This window comes from Hyperolius riggenbachi, chromosome 4, assembly GCF_040937935.1.
Source record: "Hyperolius riggenbachi isolate aHypRig1 chromosome 4, aHypRig1.pri, whole genome shotgun sequence".
Classification (NCBI taxonomy): Eukaryota; Metazoa; Chordata; class Amphibia; order Anura; family Hyperoliidae; genus Hyperolius; species Hyperolius riggenbachi.
In genome coordinates this window covers 65,221,810-65,242,966 of record NC_090649.1, presented here as the reverse complement: position 1 = coordinate 65,242,966, position 21,157 = coordinate 65,221,810, and the positions used below count along the sequence as shown (strand labels likewise).

At 42.3% G+C, this 21,157-nt stretch overlaps 1 protein-coding gene across 1 annotated transcript in view; it reads right to left on the bottom strand.

Annotated features, from left to right (window-relative positions):
- LOC137570373 (cytochrome P450 2K1-like) overlaps nucleotides 1-21,157 on the bottom strand; it is a 78,517-nt gene that overhangs the window by 41,348 nt on the left and 16,012 nt on the right. Inside the window, exons 3-5 of the mRNA XM_068279036.1 lie at nucleotides 12,065-12,214; nucleotides 4,772-4,932; nucleotides 473-649 (exon numbers count right to left, since the gene is read on the bottom strand). Of these exons, the coding sequence (XP_068135137.1) occupies nucleotides 473-649; nucleotides 4,772-4,932; nucleotides 12,065-12,214 (488 nt within the window). The remainder of the gene's footprint in view (nucleotides 1-472; nucleotides 650-4,771; nucleotides 4,933-12,064; nucleotides 12,215-21,157) is intronic.

The window sequence follows — 21,157 nt, the reverse complement described above, 5'->3', positions numbered from 1 at the left end:
TGCCTGAGGATGTCATATGGGATGGGGTCTGCTATACAAAGTCTGGCAAAATTTGCCGGTGAATTTACAGTAATGTTATTAAATTAATTTTAATGTTAATTAAGCATCAGCACCACAAAAAGTAATAGTAAGCAAAAATTCAACTTTGTGTATTTTACTTGCTCATTCCTAGTACCTACTAAAGCAGGTTGGAACAGGCAATGGATAAGCAGAGGGTCAGGTCAGACTGAGATTCCAAAGGTCAGACTACATCACAAAGGGCATTTAAAGATGGAAACTGGACAACTAGGCAGGTCAGTGACAGGAATGTACTCCTGAACACAATGTGTTGTTGTGGGGAGAAGCCTTTTAAGCAATTAAGTGTGCAAAAGCACCCACAGCATGGGAAGCAGACACAAGGCTGCAACCCAGTCCCCTGCCGTGGAGTGGGTGGTCCATGACACCTTTAATAGAATGGAAATAGAACACTTACCTCTAGCTGCTTTGCCATGAAAACATGGATAAGATTTCTTTGGTCGTTGACGTCCAGTTCCTGCTTCTGTTTAGTAAATGTCTCACGTACAAAATCCTTCAATGTGTTGATATTTTCCAGTACTTTGTGATGGATTCCGGGGAGTAAGCCAAATATTAAAGGAAAACTGTTGTAAAGCTTAAATGATGGAAACAAAAGCAAGATTGTGTAAAATAACTTATACAGATTATAATGATTACAGTATTTCCCATAGAGGAGAAAAGCTTAAAACTGAATCATTAGACTTTTAACATGACCTTCTACGCTACTTTAACCCTTGGCTTCCAAAAAAACAGAAGATGTTACTGTAAATCTGGACAACACTTTTGGATCAGGGAAATGGAAAGCAAAAAATGGCCATTCTTGTAGTTTATTCCATCCCTGTTATTCTGCAGGTTTGTACACCGATAGGGGCAGCACAGTGGTGAGTGCTCTCACCTTTCACGCTTGGTCCCTGGTTCGATCCCAGCAAGGGAACTATCTGCAAGGAGTTAGTATGTTCTCCCCATGTCTGTGTGAGTTTTCTCCGGGCACTCTGGTTTCCTTCCATATCCCAAAAACATACAGATAAGTTAATTGGCTTCCCCTAAATTGTCCCAAGACTACGATACATACACTACACTAGACATATGACTGAGGTAGGGATTAGATTGTGAGCCCCTCTAAGGGACAGTTAAAGGACACCTTAGTCCTAAAAATATGTAAAAATGATGCCTTGTGTGTGTATGGGGAGCAGTGCAGAGGCTTTACCACACCGTCCTTGCCCTGGCATCAGCCCCGGTTTCCCCGCAAAGCAGGCCATTCCGAAGTCCTGGTCAGTGCGTGCAGGAGTCGGCGTGCACTTCCATGGGAAGACTTACCGGCGTGTACATGCACTGGACTACGTCCTCCTGCAGGAATACGCGCTTACGACGGAGGCTGATTGAGGTGTGGTAAGCTTCTGCACTACTCCCCATAAACAGACATGTTGGCTGAGGCAGCCGATAACAACTGCTTATAGTCAGGTGTGTGTATGGCAGCTGGTGACCCCCAACCCGTGAGCAATCTGCTGGGTGGACCTACTCACCCCCCGCAATGCCAATGCGAGTGTTCACTCCAATCCCCCACTGGGCGCATGACATCACGCACACACACACCCCTCTTCTTCCCTTCGTCTACCGCCCCCCCCCCCCCCCTTTACGCATAGCAATTAGTGACAAGCAGAAATTATGCCTATGCATAATTATGCATTGTAATTCACAATTAGGCACTGTACTTGTAATGTGAAAGTAAATTTATATTTAATGTTAATGTTTATGTTAAGGAGAATAGTGGGTATAAGTTGGTATAAGTTAAACATTTTTTTTTTCAAAAACACCTTGTTATTTTTGAGAAAATCGATTCTAAAAGTTCAAAGACAAATGGTTTTTAAACCATGATTTTTCTCAGTTTTAAAACCATTTTTCTTTGCATTTTTAAAATCGATTTTCTCAAAAACTACAAGGTAGTTTGCTTGTTTCCTTAACATATGTAGCAATTTTGGCAACAATAGCATGTATAGGGGCTTTGTTATTCACCGTCAAAGTCGGCATGAAATTATGCAAAAATTCAGTGAAAAATCATGCAACATGATGAATGAGTATACAAAATCAACTTAATTAAAAGGGCACTAAAGCGAAAAACTGTAAAATTTGAAATATGTGCAAACATATACAAATAAGAAGTACATTTTTTTTAGAGTAAAATGAGCCATAAATTACTTTTCTCCTATGTTGCTGTCACTTACAGTCGGTAGTAGAAATCTGACAGAAGTGACAGGTTTTGGACTAGTCCATCTCTTTATAGGGGATTCTCAGGGATATATTTGTTTTGAAAAGCACTTAGTGAATGGCAGTTGCTCTGTCCAACTGCCAAAAAACTGTGTAGGGAGTGGGGAAGCTGGCCAGTATCATTGTTTAAATCCTTTTTTAGGGAATATCTTTATAAAGAATAAAAACCTTGCTGAGAATCCCCTATGAAGAGATGGACTAGTCCAAAACCTGTCGCTCTTGCCAGGTTTCTACTGCCTACTGTAAGTGACAGCAACATAGAGGAAAAGTAATGTATGGCTCATTTTACTCTGGAAAAAAATGTACTTCTTATTTGTATATGTTTGCACATATTTTCAATTTTACAGTTTTTTGCTGTAGTGCCCCTTTAACATTTGTAATTACACATAGGTGTAATTGAGAAAATGTACGCAAAATTTCACATAATCGTAATTAGATGATTGCGATCATCACTGATAGCCACTCAGCGGGGCGTCAGCTACACAGCTGAATCGCATGTGTGCAGCCCCGCCCACTGATGTCACCCAAGGGGATCCCCAATGGGCAACATCCATCAAAGGTGTGCATGCACCTTAAAACTGCCCCTCTCAGTGTTTGTGGCAAATGCTGTGCTTCTGGCAAGCTGTACAAAAAGCACATTCACTCTGTTCTACTGCACATACACTCACACACACACACACACACACACACACACACACACACACACACACACACACACACACACACGTTTTATTTATTTAACCACTTCAGCCTACAGTGTCAAAAATCGTATGCATCCGAGCAACGGTCACCTCCCATTCATTAGCCAATAACTTTATCACTACTTATCACAATTAATTGATCTATATCTTGTTTTTTCCGCCACTACACTTCCGCTTTCTTTGGGTGGTACATTTTGCTAAGAATTATTTTTTTCTAAATCCATTTTAACAGGAAGATTAAGAAAGAAATGGAAAAAAAATCATTATTTCTCAGTTTTTGGCCATTAGAGTTTGAAATTAATACATGCTACCGTAATTAAAACTCATGTATTTTATTTGATCATTTGTCCCGGTTATTACACTATTAAAATTATGTCCCTATCACAATTTATGGCACCGATATTTCATTTAGAAATAAAGGTGCATTTTTTCAATTTGCGTCCATCACTATTTACAAGTGTATAATAAAAAAAAATATATAATAATATATTCTCTTGACATGCATATTTAAAAAGTTCAGACCCTTAGGTAAATATTTATGTTTTGTTTTTTTTTTATTGCAATTTTTAAGAATTTTTTTTTTTATTAAAAAAATGATTTGGGTAATTTGTGGTGTGGGAGGGAAACAGCTCATTTTAAATGTAATATAATGTAATTGTTTAATAAAAAATGTATGTGGGTGTAGCTTACTATTTGGCCACAAGATGGCCACAGTTAAAAAAGTCCTGGAAGCGTACGATCACGCTTCCAGGAACTAGAAAGAGGAGGGGACTTTTTTTTTTTTTGCATAAAGACTGCGGTCTCTGATAAGAGACCATCGTTTTTTCTGCGGGGGACTTAGATTGGTGAATGGGAACTATATTCCCATTCAATGATCGGGGGGCTAACGGCAGGCGGCGATCGCACGCACATCGCAGCAGCCCAACCTATCTGGACAAACATATTCGTCCAGATAGGCTGAAGTGGTTTAAAATCCTACTATAGTCAAAAACCAGATTGTATTCAAGTATTTATCCCATAGATCACAAAAACCAAAGTGCTTGCAGCCACCGGACTAAACACTTCACTTGCAGGTGAGTACATTGGTTTGCAGGATGGACAGTTGTCCTATTGATTGATATTGACAGATTATTTTTGCCCTGAAGAAGGAACCTACATGCTCCAAAACATTGGCTTTTAGAGATGTCGCAAACATAGAATTTTCTGTTCGCGAACAGCGAACTTCCACAGATGTTCACGAACATGCAAACCCGGTGTACCGCCATAGACTTCAATGAGCAGGCACATTTTAAAACCTGCAAAGGAAGGAGGAGGAGAGGTCCAGCACTGCAAATAAGCTTTTGTTTCCAAAGAAAGACACTTCGAGATGCACACATCAAAGTGAGCAATCATTACACGTACCGGTGCATTGAAGCTGTCCGATAGCGGTGGGTGCTGGGCACTAATAGCCTTCAGGAAATTGGTGGTGGGAAGAGCAAGATGGGGAATGTGTTATCTGGAAGGAGGCATATTGGGAGGGAAGGGAAGGGGGGGGGGGGGGGGGAGGAGCTGTGAACTTTTCTGGACCTCTGGTGTCCAACAGGTTTTATTTTAGCCACCAGCTTGAGTGAGTTTCAAAGCAAAATTAATGTCAGAAATGTCATGTGTCAGAAAGTTATTAAAATATTTCCCAAAACTGATCAATGATAAAGATTGTCTTGGGGGACGTGCATTGGAGCCAAATAAGCAATCCACCTGTTGATCGTACTTACTTTGACAACTGTGCTGTTTAAAGAGGTGACAGCTTCATTTATTACGTACATGAGCTTTAATATGATTGGGTCATCATACTCAAATCTTCGATCCAGCAATATGGAAACAATGATGTTGGCTACAGCAGCATTGATCATTGTCTGATTGTCAAATGGTTTCCCTGAGTAAAATAAAGATAATAATAATATGCTATGACTATCAACTGCCATTACCCTTATGCTGGGGATACACGGGTCGACCTGGTGGCTCGATTAGCCGCCAGATCGACTCCCGCCGCGTCCCCACTCATCCCCGCCGCCGCCGCCCGGATCTTTTCCCGCTCGTCCACGCGGGCGCTTCCTTATCTTCTACTCGACTCCCCGTTATTGTCCACCCGCAAGGATCGAGCGGGGAATCGATCTGGCGGGTCATCGGACCTGTCGGAAATGATCAGCTCCCAGCACCAGCGACTCGATACACGGTACAGAAACGTACCGTGTATCCCCAGCATTAGACTATATTAGTAATAAGATAAATGAACATCACTCCAAGTGCGTAGCGGACAACTGTAGAGAGAAGATGGTATTGCTTAAAAGGAAACAAATATGACAGCCTCCATAGCCCCCTCGTTACAGTTGTCCTTTAAAGGGAAGGGTGAGAGGTATATGGTGACTGCCATATTTATTTCTTTTTAAATAATACCAGTTGCCGGGCGGTCCTCCTGATCCCGTGTCTCTAATACGTTTAGCCAAATAAGCATGCAGCAGATCAGGTACTCTGACTCAGCTGGCATTGTTTACAAGGTAATAAATATGGCAACAGGAGATATTGGCAGCGCAATGGAGGACTCAATAGGATCCTAAGGCTTCCCTCTCTTAAAGGATACCTGAGGTGACATGTGACATAATGAGATAGACATGGGTAGGTACAGTGCATAGCACACAAATAACTAGGCGGTGTTCCTTTTTTTCTTTCTCTGCCTGAAAGAGTTAAGACTGGGTCAGACTACAGTGTGACCCTCACTGATAAGAAAGTACAACTATAAAACACTTTCCTAGCAGAAAATGGCTTCTGAGAGCAGGAAAGAGATAACAAGGTTCAATAATTCATAGACATTAGCTTTGGCATACTTCGATGAATGTGTCATTGAGAAAAACAATAAAACTGTAAAAACTTGGGGGCTATGCACAAGACCTGAGCAGATGTGAGGAAGAGGAGCTCCGTATGCGGCCATTCCAATGTGCACTAATCCTGCTTTAATTTTTATCTTTCATCGCCGCCACTCACCTAGTCGCAAGCTCCTGAACCCGCTCATCATCTAGATGTCCTCCAAAACTAGGAAATTGCAGGGAGCTTAGGCTGCAAAAGGATCCTCGGGTGCAACGGAAATAGGCCCAGCAGCCATCTTGCATAAAAAGATGAAGCCAAAAGGCATAAAGACCATGGAGCCTGAAGGGGAAGCAGACCAGCCCGACTTAGCCACGGTACTGGCAGCCGTTACGGCATGTAAAGATCTTATTGCCGAAACTCGGGACTCATTGCACTTAAAATCGATCATGTCGAATCCCAAGTCTCTACACTCCACCAAGATGTACGCAACATCCGAGACCGTGTGGTTGCAGTTGAACGCCGTTTTGGGGAATGTGAAGACACCATCCCTTCCATGCGCAAAACCTCCGAGGAGGCCATTACCCGTATCCGACATCTAGAGGAAAGGGCAGAAGATAGTGAAAATCGCAATCGACGGAGTAATATACAGATACGCCTCATTGGCCTACCAGAGGGAGCGGAAGGCAACGACCCGGTAACGTTTATTACTGTCTTTCTCCATCAACTGTTTCCTGATGCCCCTTTCTCTGCTTGCTTTATGGTGGAACGTGCACACCGTATGCCCGAAACCACTAAACTCCGCGGGAACCACCCGCGGCCCTTTATCTTCAAAATGCTCAACTTTCAAGATCGAGACAACAACCTTAAAGAAGCCAGAAAGATGGAGGAAATCCACCATGAGAATGCTTCTCTTATGTTCTTTCCTGACCTCGCAATGGAAACCCAACGCAAACTAAAGCTGTTTGACACGGTGAAAACGCGACTACGCAACAAAGGCCTCCAGTACGCCATGATGATCTTTTCGGGCCAAGCTCCGTGTGACGCACAAAGAAAAAGCACAGTTTTTCACCTCTGCGTCTGAAGCTTCAGACTGGCTCGATGCTCTGCAGGACTAATGGAAGGTGGTAAGACTTTTTATCCTCCTCACTGCCCAGAGACTGAGTAGCATTTCGATAGCTTAAACTCACAGAAACTTTACAAGCAAAGCTGAACTTACTGCTGAACTGGACTAGTCCATATACACTAACTCGCTTGATCCTACTGATACTGCCACCTCTGCAGTTATTACTATTGCCCACTGACTGCACTCTTCATTCTTCCTTATTCTGCCTGGTACTGGTGCGGCTACCAAACCACCTACTGTTATCCTTAGCTACCACAAACAATGTCTAGGTTTAACAACTCCAGTTATACTTTCTATCTCTGGTGGCGATCACATTGAATATAGACTCTATGTGCAAGAAATTTGGGGTGCTGGGCCATGTGTCCTTTGGTGGGCTACGGGGGTCCTTGTGTGTAGTTATGTCTGCACGGGGGCCCCTGTTTCCCATATGAGGAAGGGATGCCTTGAAAAATAATTTTATTACTCTATTCTGCTCTGCCTAAAGTTTTCAGAGATGTTATATTTCTAATAACTTTTCTCCTTAATTCAATGTGAATATTTGGAATGCATTATTGATAAAGGAAGGGGGGGGGGGGCTCCGCCCACCAGTTGTACACTTAAATGCACAGTTTAGGATTTAATCAGCACTAAGACAAGGGAATGGTTGATGATGCATCTCTCCTTTTTCTGTATCCTCTCCTAGGCCTGGTGCACACCAAAGGAGTTTTTCTGAGCGTTTTGAGTTTTTAAATCTGCTGCTAAGGTTATCCTATGTGTCTGTGCACACTGGAGCAATGAGGTTTTGTAAAAAACCCCATAGCATTACATTGGGAAGAGCTTTTAAAACCTCTAAAACCGCTTCCCAATGTAATGCTATGGGTTTTTTTACAAAACCTCATCGCTCCAGTGTGCACAGACACATAGGATAACATTAGCAGCAGATTTAAAAACTCAAAACGCTCAGAAAAACTCCTCTGGTGTGCACCAGGCCATACTGTACTTTACAGATCCGCATACGGAGTTAATAGGTTTAGTTAACTGCACAGATGATGCTTCATGTTTTGGGTTTAGACAACTTCGAGTTTGAGTTGAAGCTGTGGGGTGGGAAAAGGTTGGGGGTGGGAAAAGGTTGGGGGTGGGTTGGGGGTTTAGGGTTCCCTGGTTCCCGTTCACTTCAGCTTAATCTGGTTTCCCTTCTCATCTGGCGGATTGAAATTCGTTATATCTGCTATGTGGGTGCTCACTTTTATGCTATGCATATTTACCCTATTTTAGGGTATCCAAACCAAGACAGTCAGGATTTTTGAGCACGGTGATAAAACTGGCTGATTATTGGCCCCATTGGTAGGCCAGGAAAATGGCATGACCCAGATTGCTAAGATTGTTTCCAACTGAGAGAGCCGCTGTGAGCCGTTGTGTACTATGCCGCTCCTCGGCAAATGAGTTATTACACAGCGGCTCAAGAGCCGTCGTCTAGAATTCTTGCAGGTGTACAGAGGCGCCGAGAGGATAAAAAAGGCTAAAACGTTTAAAATGTTTAGGTTGCGGCGGTGGACCGACTAACCACAAACTGACAACAAGGCTGTTGTTTTTTCAAAAATAAATATACATAATTTATTCAATTGCTCCCAATAAAGTCGCAACGCGTTTCACGGGCAAAGGGACCCGCTTCTTCAGGCAATAAAGACAGGAGCAACAACACAGCGTCTGGTCTGGTTGATGCTTGGCACCTCTACAGAGGTGCCAAGCATCAACCAGACCAGACGCTGTCTGGTTGATGCTTGGCACCTCTACAGAGGTGCCAAGCATCAACCAGACCAGACGCTGTGTTGTTGCTCCTGTCTTTATTGCCTGAAGAAGCGGGTCCCTTTGCCCGTGTCGCTGTGTTGTTGCTCCTGTCTTTATTGCCTGAAGAAGCGGGTCCCTTTGCCCGTGAAACGCGTTGCGACTTTATTGGGAGCAATTGGATAAATTATGTATATTTATTTTTGAAAAAACAACAGCCTTGTTGTCAGTTTGTGGTTAGTCGGTCCACCGCCGCAACCTAAACATTTTAAACGTTTTAGCCTTTTTTATCCTCTCGGCGCCTCTGTACACCTGCAAGCATTCAGAAGTCCACCCTTGGTGGAAGGGTGACCCACCCTTAAATTCTCTATCCGCAGAGAGCGACGTTTTACTCCTGAGTGGGGACAGGCTTGTTCTCCCCACCTGCCTTTACAGTGGTTGCTTTCTTGGCAACCCTGGTTTGTGAGTATAATTCTTACGAGTTATTTATACCTCCAATCTTACCTATACATATTACACTATATTGGGCTCTCGGTCTTCTATCTTTTCATATCCTGCAAGTCGTCTAGAATTCATATTTTGTCATTTTGTAAGTGTAAAACCGTACCAGAATATCCAAGAATGTGTAGCAAATAGATTTTAAGTAAAAGTGAAAATCGTCTAGCAGTGATGGGCAGTTATTTTCCGTGATCACGGATTAGCCGTGATTCACGAGTATTTTTTCACTATTCGGCTTCGGTATTTGATGCCTTGATCGAGTCTAAATCACGGAAATCGGCCACGGAAATTTTGTGATTACAAATATTAGGAATGCAATCACAGTCGTGATCGCGGGGATCACGGTAAAAATCAATTTGTGATTATCTCCCGCCGACTTTAGCAGCTAATAGCAAAGCCCCCTTACATGGTAGGAACACCAAATTTGCCAGATATGTGAAGAAGAACAGTGGGAACAAGAGGAAAACAGTTTTTCAAAAAAGACCTTATAGTTTTTGAGAAAATCGATTTTAAAATTTCAAGGAAAAAAGTATACATTAAATACGGCAAATGACAGTTCTTAAGGAAACAATTCTCGCCGACTTTAGCAGTTAATAGCAAAGGCCCCTTACATCCTAACAACCCCAAATTTGCAGGATATATTAAAAAGATAGTGGGAAACAATATTTAAAAAAAATGTAAATGTTTATTTTTTTATGCTCAGATAGTGGGAAATGTAAAAAAAAAATGATGTGGGGCCCCCCCTCCCGAGCCTCTGTAACCCCTTGTCTCCCATGCAGGCTGGGATAGCCAGAATGCGGAGCCCCGGCCGACTGGGGCTTCGCACCCTGAGCTATACCAGCCCGCATGGTCCATAGTATGGGGGGGGGGGGGCTCTGGGGGAGAGGGGTGGCCAAGCCTTCCCCTCTCTCCCCGAGCCCTTGTCCAATCCATGGCCATGGGGCTCTTACCCACCTCCGGTGCCCCAGGAGGAGGTGGGGGCGACGACTCCCTGGGGGGGTTCATGGTGGCATCTGGGCATCCCCTTTAAGAAGGGGATTTGAGATGCCCGCCCCCTCCCAGGAGAAATGAGTATATCGGTACAAAGTACCCTTTATCCATTTCCATAAAGGGTTAAATGAAATAAAAACGCAACAACGAGAACATTTTTTTTTAAATCTTAATTAACCAGAAATACTTACCTGTACCTTTAAGAAAATGTTCCCACGCCAATATCCTCGGCAATGTCCCACGCCAATACCCTCTGTTATGTTCCACGACAACATTATCCTTTATCTTGCGATCTTCAGAAATTCTTACCTGTACCTTTAAGAAAATGTCCCCATGCCAATATACTTGGAAAAGATCCCACGTCAATATCCTCTAACTTGCGACTTTGATTGAAGATCTCCAATGACCTGCGCAACTGCCGCCACACACCGCCGGTCCCCGCGCACGCACAGCTCTAGCTATACTTAGTATAGCTAGAGCCAAAAAGCATTTTTAAATTTTGGCTCCAAGGCTCCCCATTGGTCTATTAACAGACCAATGGTTTCCCACTATCTTTTTAACATATCCTGCAAATTTGGTGTTGCTAGGATGTAAGGGGCCTTTGCTATTAACTGCTAAAGTCAGCGGGAATTGTTTTACTAAGAACTGCCATTTGCGACATTTAAATGTATGTACACTTTTTTCTTTGAAATTTTAAAACCGATTTTCACAAAAACTATAAGGTCTTTTTGAAAAAATGTTTTTCCTCTTGTTCCCACTGTTCTTCTTAACATATCTGGCATGTAAGGGGGCTTTGCTAAAGTCACCAGGTTTTGGCTGCTTTTTAATAACAAATACTTTTTTGTTTGAAATTTTAAAATCGATTTTCTCACAAACTAAAAGTTCTTTTTGAAGCCATGCAATTTTGGTGATTGTAGCATGTATGGGGGCTTTGCTATTGGCTAAAACGTTTTTCCGTGATCACGGCCGTGAATTTCTGTGATTGCCTCATTCATGGGAAAAATCCGGGTCGAATTTGTGAGTCCGTTTCAAATCCAGAAATGAATCACACCATTTCCGGATTGTTTTTTTTACTACGGCCGAATAGTCGAATCCGTGATTGGGGGGTATCCGAGCATCACTATCGTCTAGCCCATGTTTAATTAACTCTGGCAAATATGGGAGATTAATTATTTCATCTTTGTAGACTGGAAGACAATATGAATCTTGTGTTTCATATCTGCACATGCGGAAGCATGGTGAAACCATGAATTTATCAGTATAATGACTTGCACATTTATAAATTGTGTCATTTTTCTAAAAGTCTGCTCAAGGGATTAGCAATGCCCCTAGTATCTCAATACTATAAAGGCCACTGAGATTAGTGGTGCTCGAAACTTCGACCATGCCCCCTTCAAGATTGCTAACTTTACATTTATGTAAAGTTTTACACGAACAATTGCAAAGTTTTACACAGAGCTTCTACTTTGCGTAAAATTTTTGCATATGGCCGTAACTAAGGAAATGGTCTTTTCTATAATGTAGCTATATATATATATATGTATATATATATATATATACAGTATATATATATATATATATATATATATATATATATATATATATATATATATGTATATATATATATATATATATATATATATATATATATATATATATATATATATGTATGTATATATATATATCAGCTGTTGTCCTCCAAAATAGCTCACAAAAATCAGGTGAGACCTGTCTTATTGGCCAGCGGCCATCTTCTGTGCATAATGTGAGTGCTGTTCTTTTGTCTTAATCTAAATCATTGGAACATTAGACAGAAGAAAATTCCCACCTTTGAAGGCTCTGAATTTCTGGATTAAACATTCCGCTTCCTCAATAATTTTGCCTTCTAGAGATTTCTTGCCCATCCCGAAATCTCGTAACGTGGAAAGAGTGAATTTTCTCATAGCCTTCCAGTTCTCTCCATTAGACAAGATTACACCTGAAAAGAGATTTGTTATCAAAATTGACACAGACTCAACACCTAGACAATGTATATTCAGTGGTGCTTAAAGTTTGTGAATCCTTTAAAATGTTATATATTTAAATATATGTGACATAAAACATAATTTACTTCTCAAACAACTTCTAAAAGTAGATGAAGAAAACTTACTTAAACTAAATACAGTATAATCTCATTAAAGTAAATTCTGAGATAGTAAACATTCAGGTATCTATATATATAATAGAGTAAGTGCCTCAACCGTTAAGCAAGAAGAAGAAGTAGCGCCCTGCCCCCAGGGCTGGTCCAAGCAAGAAGAAGGGGCTGGTCCAAGCAAGAAGAAGAAGTAGTGTCATATAAAACCAAGGGCAAAGAGGGATAATTTGCATATTCAGTAGCTGTGCATTGTGGGTAACCACAAATGTTCACTTATAGCTGAATTATTGCAGATTTTCTTCTGTTCTAACCTCCTTGCCGGTTATCCCGAGCTCAGCTCGGGGTAACCTGTGCAGGAGGATTTCTCAGGCCCCGCTGGGCCGATTTGCATAATTTTTTTTCCATGTACTGATGAGGACCAAAAGTCTGAAACAGGCTGTCTACATATGGGTTTGATATGGCTGTGTTAAATTTAAAGCTATATGCTTGCTATACACCAGCAGCTCTGGATGCTTGCTTGGCTTACCAAGGGGGAAAAGGGGTAATTTGCACATTTAGTAGCAGTGCATTGTGGGTAACCACAAATGTTCACTTATAGCTGAATTATGCAGATTTCCTTCTGTTTTAAAAAGGCAAATTACACCAATACAGTGTGCGGCATTGCAGGAAGTGACAACAGTGGAACGCACAATGGAACACGGAAGAGGTGAGTCATCCCCGCCCGATGCCTCTTACTAATAGTGGCGGCTGCTACTGTGCTTAAGCAGGAGGGGGAGCGCACATGGGGGACCCAGGTGAGGGGGGGGGTTCCTGCTGAGCTTAAGCTGGTGGGGGAGCGCACATGGGGGACCCAGGTAAGGTTTTTTTTTTCCTGCTGAGCTTAAGCTGGAGGGGGAGCGCACATGGGGGACCCAGGTGAGGGGGGGTTCCTGCTGAGCTTAAGCTGGAGGGGGAGTGCACATGGGGGACCCAGGTGAGGGGGGGGGGTCCTGCTGAGCTTAAGCTGGAGGTAGAGCACACATGGGGGACCCTGTTGAGGGGGGGTCCAACCCCCCTCCCCGCCGCTGTGCCCAATACCCCCTTGCTGCCCTCTACCCTCTTATGTGGCGTATGCTACGCCGCGGGTCGGCTAGTAATAAATAAATGCCCAGGTCTTGGCCAAGAACCATTATAAGTATATGGGAGTAACGCCTGGTATAGTAAACCCTGATATAGAACTTCTGTTTATAGTTAACCTGTTTTTGGCCCCTGCAGTATTCTGTATCCAGCTATAGTGGAAAGTGGGCAGACGCATGCATCATACGTCATGAACCGTGGTCGGTGGATGGCTGGCAGCCACTTGCAGCCTGCTTGTTATCTGCACACTACTCTGGGCCTGGGTGGATGACCTCAAAAGCAGAAGCTGGTGAGACCTATGCTTCTTGCGTAAGCTGCTGCCTGATTACTGAGGGAATTGCCTGTCATCTGTTACTTGCTTGTGCATGGCTGCAATGCTACAGTATCATCCAGGCTGCACAAAAATGAGGACAGTCATGCACACTATAAGTACTGTGCATTAACTGGTAAGATACTGTATATGCTTCCTGTGCAAGGTGTCACATGAATATTGCATGCATATCCCTGCAAATTGTGCATTTCGATCCAGCTTAAGGTGGCCACACACGATACAATAAAATGATCCAATTTTACAGTAAGGGCCCGTTTCCACTAGCGCGAATTCGCATGCAGACAACGCATGCGGATTCGCATAGGCAATACAAGTGGATGGGACTGTTTCCACTTGTCAGTTTTCATTTGCGTTTTTATGTGCAGGATTTTTCTGCACGGTAGACCCTGCAGAATTCGCCTGCTTGTGGAATGCAGGCGAATCGCAGGTAATGTATTTAATAGGGAAATCGCATGCGTTTTTTGCATGCGTTTTTGCCGCAATTTCGCGTGCGATTTCGCATTGAAAGTAATGTAAATTGACACAGGCAGTGACATGGTTAAAATCGCATATACCCTGCCTATGCGAAATCGCATGCAAAATCGCGGCAAAAAACGCATGCGGAATCGCATCCGCATGCGATTTTGTCAGCGGTGATATGCGGCGATTCCGCACCGCACTAGTGGAAACGGGCCCTAATTCGTATAAAAACGATCGTATCAAAAGCTATTTTTTCATTTGACTGAAAAATCCGATCGGATTTCACGTTTTTTCCAATTTAAATCGATCCGGAATGCCAGATATTTCTCTTCAATTTCTACTAAAGATTGTATGGTGTGTGTTGGATTGTTAATTTATTAATATACACACCCTTGCAATTTTCTCTGAGTTTCCAATCATTTTTATCATAATTGAGGAAAAAATTGAACATAGGTGTGTGGCACTGGTACATTGGTCATATTTTTAAAATGTTACAATTAGTCAGAAAAATTTATTGCAATTCTTAAATTGAATAGATATTTAAAAAATTGTATGGTGTGTGGCCACCTTTAGACACTGTCCGTGCTCACTTGCTCAAGCATTGAAAAGAAAAAAGGATTCCCAAGTATTGACTGAATTAAGATACAGTACTATAATACACTTTATGTGCTTCAGTATGTCAATTTCTGATAAAGTAAACTTTTAATATAGTAAGCCACTTTTTCCTGGTTCCTTGGAGTGTACTACGACGGAATTCTACTGTAAATGAAACAAAAATGATTGTCTGTGGTCATGTATTTATTTGAAAAATGATCCAAAATATCTGTGGCATAAGTTACCGTAAGTTTCAAAAGGCATTTTATGAGAAAAGGTGAATTGCATATAGGCCCTGAGCCCTTTTTCAATTCACTTTTTTCTCCTAAGGTATCTCCTAGGTCATGTTTTCACAACTTCTCAATAAAATGCATTTGAAGCCACCAACAACCAAGAAAGTACTAAGAATAATTTTGACACTACTCTTTCACCTACTTTTGGTACTTTCTCAATTACAAAGTGCTGAAAAGTTATTTTAAGCAGGAGAAAACTTATTGAGAAAAAGTGATTCAAATAAGGACACGAATTCTGATGTTTAATGAATGAGAATCAGGTATGAGCGAAGGGCCCAGATTTATTTAAAAAACAAGAATCTAGCAAATCCCTATCACAGATACACTACAATTGTGGATGTGTGTATCATGGCTCGAACTTAAAGGGAACCAGAGAGGAACTCTCTTTAAAAACAGAAAAAGCTTTTATACATACCTGGGGCTTCTTCCAGGCCCATACGCACGGATCGCTCCCACGCCGCCATCTACCGCTTCCTGTATCGGCGGTACCGGGTCCCGTCACTTCCGGCGGACGTGGCCAATTGTCCACATGAGCAGGGCCTCCCTCTGTACCCTTACGCGTGCGGCTGCTCAGTATGCAGCTGCACGCGTAAGTGTATGCCGGGAGCCCCTGTGGTGCGGACAATTGGCCGCGTCCTGCCGCCGACTGGCCAAAACTAAGGGACCCGGTACCGCCGGATACAGGAAGCGAAGGACGGCGGCGTGGGAACGATCCGTGCGTATGGAGCTGGAGGAAGCCATATACCAGCTTACATATGGCACTAGCCTCAAACCTGGTACAGTTGATCATTGGGTGACTGGGGTTCAATTTCAGAAAGGGGGTGGAGCCACAAACAGCCAATTAAATTTGTTTCATTTCAATGCACATTATTGATGCCAAACACTGCAGAGATCACAAACTTGGTAATTAATTGTGTGTTGGAGTTAGAAAAGTGGGCACAGCCAACACCAGCCAAATACATAAAAGGGCAACGCCGGGTCATAAGTGGGCGGAGACAAATACAAATTTTACTGGGAAAATGTAAACAGCAGCCATTCTTACACTGTTAATGGTAGGGTTCTCAAACTTTGCACAGTTGGTTACTGGGTGACTGGGATTAATATTCAGAAAAGTGGGTGGAGTCTATAAAAGCCAATCAAAATTAACCTATTTATTTTAAAGGGGGATATTTACATTGCTGCCATTCTTGCACTGTTTATAGCACACGCCTCAAACCTGGTACAGTTGATTATTGGGTGACTAGGTGTTCAATTTCAGAAAGGGGGTGGAGCCAGAAACAGCCAATTAGATTTGTTTATTTCCAATTCAAATGATTGATGCCAAACACTGCAAAGCTCACAAACTTGGTAATTGAGTAATTGATTCATTGTGTGTGAGGGTTAGAAAAGTGGGCACAGCCAACACCAGCCAAATACATAAGCGGGCAATGCTGGGTCATAAGTGGGCAGAGACAAATACAAATTTTACTGGGAAAATGTAAACAGCAGCCATTCTTACACTGTTAATGGTAGCGTTCTCAAACTTTGCACAGTTGGTTACTGGGTGACTGTGGTTAATATACAGAAAAGTGGGTGGAGCCTACAAAAGGCAATAAAAAATTACCTATTGATTTTTCAGGGGAATATTTCATTTCTGCCATTCTTGCACTGTTAATGGCACAAGCCTCAAACCGGGTACAGTTGATCATTGGGTGACTGGGGTTTAAATTTATAAAAGTGGGTGGAGCCACAAACAGCCAATATGATTTGTTTCATTTTAATGCAGGTTATTGATGCCAAAGACCGCAAAGCTGACAAACTTGGTCATTGAGTAATTGATTGTGTGTTAGGGTTAGGAAAAGTGGGCGCAGCCAGCACCTGAACAATACATAATCGGGCAATGCCGGGTCATCAGTAGGTGGAGACAAATGCAAATTTCACTGAGAAAATGTAAACTGCAGCAATTCTTACACTGTTAATGGCAGGGTTCTCAAACTTTGCACAGTTGGTCACTGGGTGACTGGGATTAAGATTCAGAAAAGTGGGTGGAGCCTATAAAAGCCAATCAAAATCCACCTATTGATTTTTAAGGGGAATATTTAATTGCTGCCATTCTTGCACTGTTAATCACCTGTACCTGGTACAGTTGGCCATTGGGTGATTGGGGTTCAAATTCAGAAAAGGGGTGGAGCCACATCCAATCAGATTAATTTTATTTCATTGCAAATTATTGATGCCAAAGACCGCAAAGCTCACATACTTGGTCATTAAGTACAGTAAGATACAGTACTATAATACACTTTATGTGCTTCAGTATGTCAATTTCTGATAAAGTAAACTTTTAATATAGTAAGCCACTTTTTCCTGGTTCCTTGGAGTTTACTACGATGGAATTCTACTGTAAATGAAACAAAAATGATTGTCTGTGGTCATGTATTTATTTGAAAAATGATCCAAAATATCTGTGGCATAAGTTACCGTAAGTTTCAAAAGGCATTTTATGAGAAAAGGTGAATTGCATATAGGCCCTGAGCCCTTTTTCAATTCACTTTTTTCTCCTAAGGTATCTCCTAGGTCATGTTTTCACAACTTCTCAATAAAATGCATTTGAAGCCACCAACAACCAAGAAAGTACTAAGAATAATTTTGACACTACTCTTTCACCTACTTTTGGTACTTTCTCAATTACAAAGTGCTGAAAAGTTATTTTAAGCAGGAGAAGACTTATTGAGAAAAAGTGATTCAAATAAGGACAAGAATTCTGATGTTTAATGAATGAGAATCAGGTATGAGCGAAGGGCCCAGATTTATTTAAAAAACAAGAATCTAGCAAATCCTTATCACAGAAACACTGCAATTGTGGATGTGTGTATCATGGCTCGAACTTAAAGGGAACCAGAGAGGAACTCTCTTTAAAAACAGAAAAAGCTTTTATACATACCTGGGGCTTCTTCCAGGCCCATACGCACGGATCGCTCCCACGCCGCCGTCCACCGCTTCCTGTATCGGCGGTACCGGGTCCCGTCACTTCCGGCGGATGCGGCCAATTGTCCACATGAGCAGGGGCTCCCTCCGTACCCTTACGCGTGCGGCTGCTCAGTATGCAGCTGCACGCGTAAGTGTATGCCGGGAGCCCCTGTGATGCGGACAATTGGCCGCGTCCTGCCGCCGACTGGCCAAAACTACGGGACCCGGTACCGCCGGATACAGGAAGCGAAGGACGGCGGCGTGGGAGCGATCCGTGCGTATGGAGCTGGAGGAAGCCCCAGGTATGTATAATAGCTTTTTTTCTGGGGCCTTTGGTTCCCTTTAAGTGTCTTAGTACCTCGAAAAAAAAGTTTCCGATGCCCATAAAGCTGGAAAATTTAACAAGGACCTCTAGACTCCACCAGTAAACAGTCAGACGGGTTGTGTACAAATGAATTGAATGGAATTCAAGATTGGTACTACCATACCCAGAAGATGTCTAACCATATTCAAAGGTATTCCAACTGTAAGGTGTGTAATAGTGCAAGGGGTTACAAAGGAACCTAGAGTGACTTCTAAGCAACTAGACCTGTGTCACATTTGTGAATGTTGATATTTATGAGTCCACCAGGGAACACTGAACAGCAATGGTGTATATGGCAAGTAGTGGTGCTCAAATACCCCTTTTTAAAATTCGAGTTTGGTCGAATTCGAATAGTAAATTATTCGAGGTCAGTCGAATATTCGAGTCGAATAATTTTTACTATTCGATTCGACCTCGGACTTCGAGCTGACTATTCGAGTCGGTATTCGAGCTCATTATTCGAGCTGACTATTCGAATTGGCCTTAAATAGCTTCCAACACTTGTTTTGAGGGTGAATGATGCAAGAAACATCTTTTTTTCCAAGTAACAACAGCAAGTGATTATGTGGGGATGTTCCTTTAAAAAAAAAAGGTGGAAAGAGAAGTTGTGTCCAGAATTTTGTTCAGTACTGTATATACTTCTTCTTCTTCTTCTTCTTCTTTATCTTCTATATCTTCTTCTTCTATATCTTCTTCTATATCTTCTTCTTCTTCTTCTATATTGTCTTCTTCTTTTTCTTCTTCTTTATCTTCTTCTTCTTCATCTTCTAATCTTCATCTTCTTCTTCTTCTTCATCTTCTTCATCTTCATCTTCTTCTTCTTCTTCATCTTCTTCATCTTCTTCTTCTTCTTCTTCTTCATCTTCTTCATCTTCTTCTTCTTCTTCTTCTTCTTCATCTTCTTCTTCTTCATCTTCATCTTCATCTTCTTCTTCTTCTTCTTCTTCTTCTTCATCTTCTTCTTCATCTTCTTCATCTTCTTCATCTTCTTCTTCTTCATCTTCTTCTTCCTCTTCTTCTTCTTCTTCATCTTCTTCATCTTCTTCATCTTCTTCATCTTCTTCTTCTTCTTCATCATCTTCTTCATCTTCTTCTTCATCTTCTTCATCTTCATCTTCTTCTTCTTCTTCTTCTTCCTCTTCTTCTCCTTCTTTTTCTATATCGTCTTCTTCTTCTTCACTTATTTCTTTTTCCATTTTTTTTTTAAAGAAATGCAGCTATTTTTGAGCGTAACAAATAGCTGGTGGGCGCACGCATGTTGGAAGCGCCATTGTATGTGCTCCCTGGCAGTGGAAACACACAGACAGCAGGAGGTAAATTCAGCAGCAGGAGAAGGAGGATGAGTGTGTGGCAGCAGGCAGTCAATGAGGCAGGCAGCGTGACATAATAGCCCTGGTACCTAGCGGTGATACCAGGGCTGTAAATAAACACAACAGGAGGTCCCAGACAGCGGTCGTGCAGCCCACATCGTGTCCAATACACAACTGGGACAACACAGTTTTCAACCCGGGCACCTCAGAAAAATTAAACCTTTTTTTTTTTAATGGTTTTTTTGGTTTTGGTTTTACAACCAATTACACAGATATAGCTATTATTTGACGTAATAGCTGGTGGCAGAGTGGCAGCAGAAGGTAATTCTGTGTACCCTGGCAGTGGGAAACACAGACAGACAGCAGCAGCAGCAGGAGGAGGAATGGAGGAGGAGCAGTGTGAGTGTGGCAGCAGGTAGGCAGCGTGACATAATAGCCCTGGTACCTAGCGGTGATACCAGGGCTGTAAATAAACACAACAGGAGGTCCCAGACAGCGGTCGTGCAGCCCACATCGTGTCCAATACACAACTGGGACAACACAGTTTTCAACCCAGGGCACCTCAGAAAAATTAAACCTTTTTTTTTTTAATGGTTTTTTGGTTTTGGTTTTACAACCAATTACACAGATATAGCTATTATTTGACGTAATAGCTGGTGGCAGAGTGGCAGCAGAAGGTAATTCTGTGTACCCTGGCAGTGGGAAACACAGACAGACAGCAGCAGCAGCAGGAGGAGGAATGGAGGAGGAGCAGTGTGAGTGTGGCAGCAGGTAGGCAGCGTGACATAATAGCCCTGGTACCTAGCGGTGATACCAGGGCTGTAAATAAACACAACAGGAGGTCCCAGACAGCGGTCGTGCAGCCCACATCGTGTCCAATACACAACTGGGACAACACAGTTTTCAACCAGGGCACCTCAGAAAAATTAAACCTTTTTTTTTTTAATGGTTTTTTGGTTTTGGTTTTACAACCAATTACACAGATATAGCTATTTTTTGACGTAATAGCTGGTGGCAGAGTGGCAGCAGAAGGTAATTCTGTGTACCCTGGCAGTGGGAAACACAGACAGACAGCAGCAGCAGCAGGAGGAGGAATGGAGGAGGAGCAGTGTGAGTGTGGCAGCAGGTAGGCAGCGTGACATAATAGCCCTGGTACCTAGCGGTGATACCAGGGCTGTAAATAAACACAACAGGAGGTCCCAGACAGCGGTCGTGCAGCCCACATCGTGTCCAATACACAACTGGGACAACAGTTTTCAACCCGGGCACCTCAGAAAAATTAAACCTTTTTTTTTTTAATGGTTTTTTGGTTTTGGTTTTACAACCAATTACACAGATATAGCTATTTTTTGACGTAATAGCTGGTGGCAGAGT